The sequence below is a fragment of the Hypanus sabinus genome, chromosome 15 (assembly GCF_030144855.1).
Source record: "Hypanus sabinus isolate sHypSab1 chromosome 15, sHypSab1.hap1, whole genome shotgun sequence".
Classification (NCBI taxonomy): domain Eukaryota; kingdom Metazoa; phylum Chordata; class Chondrichthyes; order Myliobatiformes; family Dasyatidae; genus Hypanus; species Hypanus sabinus.
The window spans coordinates 89799097-89809171 of record NC_082720.1 but is presented as its reverse complement, the minus strand read 5'-3'; the positions used below and the strand labels follow the sequence as shown (position 1 = coordinate 89809171).

The window sequence follows — 10075 nt, the reverse complement described above, 5'->3', positions numbered from 1 at the left end:
ATGACCCTTGCACAGGACACTGACCCTTACCCATGACCCTTGGATAGGACACTGACCCTTACCCATGACTCTTGCACAGGACACTGACCCTTACCCATGACCCTTGGACAGGACACTGACCCTTACCCATGACCCTTGCACAGGACACTGACCCTTACCCATGACTCTTGGATAGGACACTGACCCTTACCCATGACCCTTGCACAGGACACTGACCCTTACCCATGACCCTTGCACAGGACACTGACCCTTACCCATGACCCTTGGACAGGACACTGACCCTTACCCATGACCCTTGCACAGGACACTGACCCTTACCCATGACCCTTGGACAGGACACTGACCCTTACCCATGACCCTTGCACAGGACACTGACCCTTACCCATGCCTCTTGCACAGGACACTCCCTCAGCATTGCCCTTGGACAGGCAGTGCGTTCCAACATGGTTCCACGTGTTATCAGTTGGGATTGCTTGCCTGTCATGGTGTTCTCTATGGGAGGGGGTTGGCGACGGACGTCTGTGAGCCCTGCATCGATAACATGTCTGTTTCTGACAGGTGGAATGTACCACGGTGACCTGGTGGAGAAGCTGAGAGTGTTGTACAGACTGCACCAGCCGCCAGGTAGGACAAACAAAGTGTATCCCACGACATGTCACAGTTTATTTCTCTCTCTCACTGGCACGCGCGTACACACACACTCGCACACTCACTCTCTCTCTCTCACACACACACACAATGCTGGAGGAACTCATCAGGTGAGGCAGTATCTGTGGAAGGGTTAAACTGTCAGGACTGAAGAAGGCTCGCGGCCGAAAACGTCAACTGTTTATTCCTCTCCATGCACGCTACCTGACCTGCTGAGTCCCTGCAGCATTTCATGTGTGTGCTTTTTATTTTCATACACACAAGTCCACGTGTGCCCAGGTACATTGAAAAACTTACATGCAGCAGGATGAACAGCATTCTCAAGTATATAACTCAAACAAAAAGTACACATTCTACGCACAGATTGTGCACTACATAGAGGTTAAAATTAGTTTTAATTGTCAAGTTGAAACACAGTGAAATGTGTCATTTGCGTCAAAGTCCAAATGACACATTTGGTTCAAGGCTGCAGCCCACAAGGGTCACAATGTAGCAATATAGTATGTCCAAAACTTGCTGTGTATTTTTGGACTCTGGGAGGAAACCAGAGCACCTGGAGGAAACCCACATAAATCCACAGACAGCCACAAGTCCCACAAGAAGGAACACTATTAGAACAAAATTGCCTTTGATCAAGTAAGACTTTCTACTGAATGCAAAGACATTTTAAAAGAGGAGCCTAAAACAAACTTTAGACCAATTTATTTGAATGAATAGGCTGATGTTCATTCACAGCTTGCTGAGTCTGATCAGCTTCCAAAATTGTCTGACCTTCTCTATCGAATATCTAATGTCTTTTCACTACTACCATCGGGCAGGACCCACACCAGCAGGTTCAGGAACAGCTATTAACCCAATAACCGTCAGGCTCCTGAATCAGAATCAGGCTTCATATCACCGGCATATATCATGAAATGTGTTAACGTAATGACAGTACAATGATTTAGAGAAAAAAACTGCATTACAGTAAAGATATATTTGTCTTGAAGTTAAAATAAGTGGTTCAAAATAACAGAAATAAAGAAATGGTGCGGTAGTGTTCACTGGTTCAATGTCCATTTAGAATCAGATGGCAGAGGGGGAGAAGTTATTCCTGAATCACGGAGTGTGCCTTCAAGCTCTGTAGCTCCTTGCCAACAGTAACACTGGGAAGAGGGAATGTCCTGGGTGGATCACTTCACTCACCACAACACTGAACTGATCCTGAACACAACCTGTGGACTAACCCTTTACAACTCATGTACTCAGTGTTATTTATTTATATTTATTATGTGTTCAATTTATCAGTCTTTGTTATTTATAATTTTTCATCCATTCTCCGGTATTTCTCTATTTTCCTGTGAATGCCTGCAAGAAAATAAATCTCAGGGTTGTAAACGGTGACATATACATACTTTAATAATGCTTACTTTGAATTTTTGACTTTTGACCAGTGTCAACTGGGTCAGATGCATCAGTTTCCTGCTGGAGTTAGATTGGTGGAGAGAGGACAAACTGCAAGGCCATGAACAGGGGAGGGAGAAATTAAGACCAAGACTAAGCAGAATCAGACCATTTAGCCCATCGGGTCTGCTCTGCCATTAAATCACAGCTGATTTATTATCCCTCTCAACCCCATTCTCCTGCCTCCTCCCTGTAACCTTGGTCATTTTGACTAATCAAGAGCCTATCCACTTCTGTGTCAAATATACCCGATGACTGGGGCAAATAATTCCACTGATTCACCACTCTCTGGCTAAAGAAATTCCCCCTCATCTCCATTCTAAATGGACATCCCTCTAGTCTGAGGCTGCACCCTCTGGTCTTAGACTCCCCCAGGACAGGAAACATCCTCTCCACTCCATTATATCTGGGCCTTTTGATATTCAGTGGGTTTCAGTGCTTTGCACCAGGGTGTGGGGGTTGAGTAACACTCCCTAACATAGATGTTAGGATCTTATTGCACAAAGGTTTGCAAACAATTTGTGAACTACTGATGGAAATGCCTTTAGTTGCACTAATCAGGAGAGAGGAGAAATGTTTAATCCCAGGATCATCCACCCCCACCCCCCCCAGGACACTGCATTCCCTCTGCCACTCGCTGTGTGCCCCTCCATGTTACAAGCCCCTCTTGTGTTCCCTCCAGACTCCCCCTCTGCCACTCGCTCTGTGCCCCTCCATGTTACAAGCCCCTCTTGTTCCCTCCAGACTCCCCCTCTGCCACTCGCTGTGTGCCCCTCCATGTTACAAGCCCCTCTTGTGTTCCCTCCAGACTCCCCCTCTGCCACTCGCTGTGTGCCCCTCCATGTTACAAGCCCCTCTTGTTCCCTCCAGACTCCCCCTCTGCCACTCGCTGTGTGCCCCTCCATGTTACAAGCCCCTCTTGTGTTCCCTCCAGACTCCCCCTCTGCCACTCGCTGTGTGCCCCTCCATGTTACAAGCCCCTCTTGTGTTCCCTCCAGACTCCCCCTCTGCCACTCGCTGTGTACCCCTCCATGTTACAAGCCCCTCTTGTGTTCCCTCCAGACTCCCCCCCTGCCACTCGCTGTGTGCCCCTCCATGTTACAAGCCCCTCTTGTGTTCCCTCCAGACTCCCCCTCTGCCACTCGCTGTGTGCCCCTCCATGTTACAAGCCCCTCTTGTGTTCCCTCCAGACTCCCCCTCTGCCACTCGCTCTGTGCCCCTCCATGTTACAAGCCCCTCTTGTGTTCCCTCCAGACTCCCCCTCTGCCACTCGCTGTTTGCCCCTCCATGTTACAAGCCCCTCTTGTATTCCCTCCAGACTCCCCCTCTGCCACTCGCTGTGTGCCCCTCCATGTTACAAGCCCCTCTTGTGTTCCCTCCAGACTCCCCCTCTGCCACTCGCTGTGTGCCCCTCCATGTTACAAGCCCCTCTTGTGTTCCCTCCAGACTCCCCCTCTGCCACTCGCTGTGTGCCCCTCCATGTTACAAGCCCCTCTTGTGTTCCCTCCAGACTCCCCCTCTGCCACTCGCTGTGTGCCCCTCCATGTTACAAGCCCCTGTTGTGTTCCCTCCAGACTCCCCCTCTGCCACTCGCTGTGTGCCCCTCCATGTTACAAGCCCCTCTTGTGTTCCCTCCAGACTCCCCCTCTGCCACTCGCTGTGTGCCCCTCCATGTTACAAGCCCCTCTTGTGTTCCCTCCAGACTCCCCCCCTGCCACTCGCTGTGTGCCCCTCCATGTTACAAGCCCCTCTTGTGTTCCCTGCAGACTCCCCCTCTGCCACTCGCTGTGTGCCCCTCCATGTTACAAGCCCCTCTTGTGTTCCCTCCAGACTCCCCCTCTGCCACTCGCTGTGTGCCCCTCCATGTTACAAGCCCCTCTTGTGTTCCCTCCAGACTCCCCCTCTGCCACTCGCTGTGTGCCCCTCCATGTTACAAGCCCCTCTTGTGTTTTGGCAGCTATTTGGCCGGAAGAGGAGTCGGCGCTGGAAGCCACGCGGTTCTTCACCGAAGAGGCACAGAGCAATAGACCGTACGGTACGTGCACCCACACTCTCCGTTGCTCCCATCTCCGTGTAAAACGCCGGTCACAGCGCACCTGGAGAATTGTGTTCGGTTCATTACAGGAAGGACACGGAAGCTTTAGAGAAGCTGCAGAGATTTATCAGCTGGTGTAGAATTATGTCTTATGAGGATAGACTAAGGCTTTTCCCTTTGGAGGTGATAGAGGTGTATAAGATAAAAGGCATTGGTTGAGTGGACAGACAGAGACATATTTCCCAGTGGCTAATACCAAGCTGGTGGAGGAAAGTATAGGAGTGGTGGGTGAGTGGAACACCCTGCCAGGGGTGCTGATAGAGGCAGGTACATTAGGGACATTTAAGAGGCTCAGACAGGCACATGGATGATTGAAAACTGGAGGGCTGTGTGAGAGGGAAGGGCCAGATTGATCTTAGAGCAGGTTAAAAGGTCGGCACGATATTGTGGGCCGAAGGGCCTGTAGTGTTCCATGTTGTAGAACATTAAAAAAAGGCAGTCCGTTGGAGTGGAGTGTGGTTCCAGTGTGGCTGGTCAGTTGCTTCAAGAACCAAATGGTTAGATCTTCCTCACCAGGAAAACGGACTCTGATTAGTTCCAACCTCCTGTTTTATGAGGATGAGAAGTGACTTGATAGAGGTTTACAAGATGATAAAAGGCATAGATTGAGCCAGTGACTTTTTCCCAAGGCAGAAATAGCTAATAGGGGGCATAATTTTAAGAATGATGGGAAGAAGGCATAGGGGAGATGTCAGAGATAGTTTTTTTTTACACTGAGTGTGTTGGGTCATGGAACACAATGCCAGGGGTTATGTTGGAGACATATACAGTAGGACATGTAAAAGACTCTTGGTTAGGCACAATGGATGAATGAAAATGCAGGGTTATCTGGGAGGGAAGGGTTATTTTGATCTTGGAGTACATTAAAAGGTGAATACATCATGGGCTGAAGGGCCTGTACTTCATCATCGTATGAAGTCACCTCGCAACCTCCTTCGCTCTGAAGAAAAAAGCCCTAGTTTCAAGGTCAAAGGCTTGTTTATTATCGAAGTATAGAACTCTGAAATTCCTCTTCTCCAGTTAGCCGGGAAACCAAGAAAGAATCCCAAATCCCCACCTCCCTGCACAAAAATGGAACCCCTCCACCAAATCCCCTTCTTCTCACAGAAAAAGAGAAAATTTGGATTAAAACAGATTATTAAAAAATTCTATAAGAATGAGAAAAAATCCCAAGTCCATTTTCATATCCCAACCCAAAATTTAGAAAACCTGGGTAACATTCTCTGGGCACAGTGGCAGCCTCCCCTGCTTGTGGCACTAGAGTGATCCCACCAGTGATCAAAAGGCAGTCTCCCCTCTCTGTAACAGAGTGATCCCACCAGTGATCAAAAGGCAGTCTCCCCTCTCCAATCGCAGAGTGATCCCCCAGTGATCAAAAGGCAGTCTCCCCTTTCTGTAGCAGAGTGATCCCACCAGTGATCAAAAGGCAGTCTCCCCTTTCTGTAGCAGAGTGATCCCCCAGTGATCAAAAGGCGGCAGTCTCACCTTTCCCTTGCTGAACTTTTCCTCTGCACCCTCTCAAATCCAGGCAGCATCCTGGTAAATCTCCTCTGCCCCCTCTCTAATCCAGGCAGCATCCTGGTGAATCTCCTCTGCATCCTCTCTAATCCAGGCAGCATCCTGGTAAATCTCCTCTGCACCCACTCTAATCCAGGCAGCATCTTGGTGAATCTCCTCTGCACCCTCTCTAATCCAGGCAGCATCCTAGTAAATCTCCTCTGCACCCTCTCTAATCCAGGCAGCATCCTGGTGAATCTCCTCTGCATCCTCTCTAATCCAGGCAGCATCCTGGTAAATCTCCTCTGCACCCTCTCTAATCCAGGCAGCATCCTGGTAAATCTCCTCTGCCCCCTCTCTAATCCAGGCAGCATCCTGGTGAATCTCCTCTGCATCTTCTCTAATCCAGGCAGCATCCTGGTTTAATCTCCTCTGCATCCTCTCTAATCCAGGCAGCATCCTGGTAAATCTCCTCTGCACCCTCTCTAATCCAGGCAGCATCCTGGTGAATCTGCTCTGCACCCTCTCTAATCCAGGCAGCATTCTGGTGAATCTCCTCTGCACCCACTCTAAAACTTCCAGATCTTCCTAAAATGGGGTGACCAGAACTGAACACAAAATTCCAAGTGCGGTCTAACCAAGATTTTATGGAGCTGTAACGTTACCTCACAGCCGGACTAAAGAGGGCCAACATACCCATACACTTTCCTAACCACCTTGTCAACTTGCGCAGCAACTTTGAGGAATCTATGGACAGGGACCCCAAGATTCCTGTTTTCTTCCATGCTGCTAAGAACTTTGCATTTAAACCCTGTAAAGTTGACCTTCTAGAGTGATTCACTTCACACTTTTCTGAATTAAACTCCCATTTGCCACATCTCAGCCCAGCTCCACATCCTCTCAATGTTCTGTTGTAACCTACAATTGCCTCGACATGATCTACAACTCCACCAACCTTTGTCTGATCTGCAAATTTACTAACCCACCCTTCCACTTCCTCATCCTAGTTATTTATAAGGACAAAGAGCAGAGATCCCAGAACAGATCCCTGGTGACACTACTGGTCACCGACCTCCAGACAGAACCAATGAATGAATGAATTTGATTAGTTGGTTAGATGTACAGCACAGAACAGGCCTTTCCGGTCTGAAGATCTACGCCGCCCAGTAACCCACCTATTTTAATCCTAACCTAAACACAAAACAATTTACAATGACCAACTAACCTACTAAACACGACTTCTTTAGACTGTGGGAGGAAACTGGAGCACCTGGAGTCCACCCACACGCTTAAGGGGTGAACACAAACTTCTTAAAGATGGCGTCAGAATTGAACTCTGAAACCCAACACCCCAAGCTTTAATAGCGTCACGCTATACGCTACTATGCTGCCTCAATATACTACATCCACTACCTCTCCAAAAATTAACACCATCCAGAACAAAGCAGCTGTGAGCAGCCTGTCTACCAAACTGCCTAGTTCACAACCTCTCCATGGTTCCTGGACGTGCCTCGGTGAGGGTTCACGTTCAAGTTTAGTTTATTGTCATTCGAATATACACATGTATATCACCAAACGAAACAGTTCCTCCGGACCGAGGTGCACAATACATGAAGTAATGTTACCATAAATAAATAAATTTTTAAAATAATAAGGTACATATACGATACAGATTAAACAGTATAATGTTAATGACGCTTCATGTGTGTAAGATCTGGGTGGTGGCTGGGAGTTCAGTACTCTCACACCCTGGGGGAAAAAGCTGTTCCCATCCTAACAGTCCTGGTCCTCATGCTTCGGTGCCTCCTGCCTGATGCTAGGGGGTCAAAGAGATTGTTGGACAGATGGGAGGGATCACTGACAATGCGAAGGTCCTCTTTCTGATAAATGCCTCTAGGTGGAAGAGAGACCCAATTCTTCGTTGGGTCTCGGGAGCCTTGAAGTTCCCGTTCCAGACGGTGATGTATCTGGCCAGGGCACTTGTAAACATTGGTTAGAATGGTGGAGGGAGGAGGCAGGGAGCCTTGTGTCCCTCACACACCTCAATCTCCTCAGGAAGTGCAGATGCTGCTTAGTTTTTTTGACCAAAGAGATGGTGTTGAGGGACCAGGTGAGATCATCCATTATGCACACTCCCAGAAACTTGGTGCTCCTAACTCCCTCTGAGCCATGTCCTGGACATGCCTTGGGGAGAGCTCAGTGCTCATGCTGACAGCCATGGTCCCTTCTCTTCTCTGTGTGCAGATGAGAAGAGTGGTCCTCAGGATTACCGATACCACCTGAATCTGTGGGCACAAGAGAGGGAGAAGCCCAAGGAAAACGTGAAAGATTTAACCAAGATGAACCAGGTAAACAGACCAGACACAAAATGCTGCTTCCAGACAGTACATCAGGACTGGGAAGGAAGGGGGCTGAAGCCAGAATAAGGTGGGGGGAGAGGTGAGACCAAGTGAGGGGGAAGGTGGGTACCCCCTCCCTCCTTTCTCTACTGCCCTCTCTTCTGCAGCCGTTCTTCCACCCAGCACCCGACGACTTGTACTCCTTCCCCTCCCCGCACGTCCTTAATCCACTTCTAAGAAGGGAAGGAGGCAGAAGAAAGGGAAATTATGGAGGCTTAGGGCCAAGACTCTGCTGAAGGCTGTTTGATAATGGAAGAACTCAGCTCGAAATGGTGATTGTTTAATTCCCTCCGTAGATGCTGCCTGACCTGCAGAGTTTCTCCACCATTTTGTGGGTGTTGCTCTGAATGTCCAACATTTACAGAATCTCTTGTGTTCCTGCCAAAGGAAAAGGCTGCTTGTGAGTGAAGGACCAGCTGTCAGTACAGACGTGCAGCTGGTAACTTCACACTGTAAGATCTCACAGATATCCTGTATTCTCTCAGTTCCTTAACATAAAACATCCAGAATTGGAATTAATTTGTTATTGTTACATGTACTGAGCTATGCGGTCAAAACACAAAACTACAACTGCAGATGCTGTGGATCAAAGAATACGTACACAACGCTGGAAGAACTCAGCAGGTCAGGCAGCATCCGTGAGAAAAGAGTAGCCAACGTTTCGGGCTGAGACCCTTCATAAGGAATGGGGTGTTTGGGGTCTCCAGGGAAGGGTAGCCCCTCTGGTGAAGGGGCTTGTCATGTCCATTCTGGGGCAGCTCACTCACCTTTGGGCCCCACCAGACGCTCAGCTCTCACCTGTGGCTCCAGGTAGCTGTCTGCATGTGACAGGGGCCTCACCCCGGTACGGCACTTCCACAGCCGGGCTAGACCAGGTGAGGGTTGCCAGTGGGGCTGGTACCCCGGTGAGACAGGGACATGTGACAGGGGCCTCACCCCGGTACGGCACTTCCACAGCCGGGCTAGACCAGGTGAGGGTTGCCAGTGGGGCTGGTACCCCGGTGAGACAGGGACATGTGACAGGGGCCTCACCCCGGTACGGCACTTCCACAGCCGGGCTAGACCAGGTGAGGGTTGCCAGTGGGACTGGTACCCCGGTGAGACAGGGACATGTGACAGGGGCCTCACCCCGGTACGGCACTTCCACAGCCGGGCTAGACCAGGTGAGGGTTGCCAGTGGGGCTGGTACCCCGGTGAGACAGGGACATGTGACAGGGGCCTCACCCCGGTACGGCACTTCCACAGCCGGGCTAGACCAGGTGAGGGTTGCCAGTGGGACTGGTACCCCGGTGAGACAGGGACATGTGACAGGGGCCTCACCCTGGTACGGCACTTCCACAGCCGGGGTAGACCAGGTGAGGGTTGCCAGTGGGACTGGTACCCTGGTGAGACAGGGACATGTGACAGGGGCCTCACCCCGGTACGGCACTTCCACAGCCGGGCTAGACCAGGTGAGGGTTGCCAGTGGGACTGGTACCCTGGTGAGACAGGGACATGTGACAGGGGCCTCACCCTGGTACGGCACTTCCACAGCCGGGCTAGACCAGGTGAGGGTTGCCAGTGGGACTGGTACCCCGGTGAGACAGGGACATGCTTGTTCTAGCTCTGCCGGACTGGGCGGATGAGATCCAACAGGTTAGGAAGGCAGTTCTGCAATGCTTCATGGAGAGAGAAGGGCAGGTCCAGGCACAGGTGAAGAAGTCATGGCCGTCCACTGCAACCGAGAAAGATTACTCACACCACCGGGCCGAGACTTCCGAGATAGAGAGAGTGGAACCGCCCCAGTGCAAAAGCTTGTTCACTTTAAAAACTCTCCCACACAGCTTCCCTGTCATCAACAGGCAACCACCACACCATGCAAAACTTGTGTTCATACAGATTAATTCATTAGGTCAAACAATTGCCGAATGCAGAGTAAGTGCAGTGCGGTAGACAACGAGGTGCAAGGTCACTGTGAGGTTGAGGGTTCGTGTTTCCCTACACAGGAGATTCT

At 50.2% G+C, this 10075-nt stretch overlaps 1 protein-coding gene across 1 annotated transcript in view; it reads left to right on the top strand.

The window, feature by feature from the left end:
• Positions 1-10075, top strand: part of LOC132405689 (TBC1 domain family member 9B) — an 87477-nt gene that overhangs the window by 71958 nt on the left and 5444 nt on the right. The window contains exons 17-19 of the mRNA XM_059990696.1: positions 559-624; positions 4049-4126; positions 7928-8031. Of these exons, the coding sequence (XP_059846679.1) occupies positions 559-624; positions 4049-4126; positions 7928-8031 (248 nt within the window). The remainder of the gene's footprint in view (positions 1-558; positions 625-4048; positions 4127-7927; positions 8032-10075) is intronic.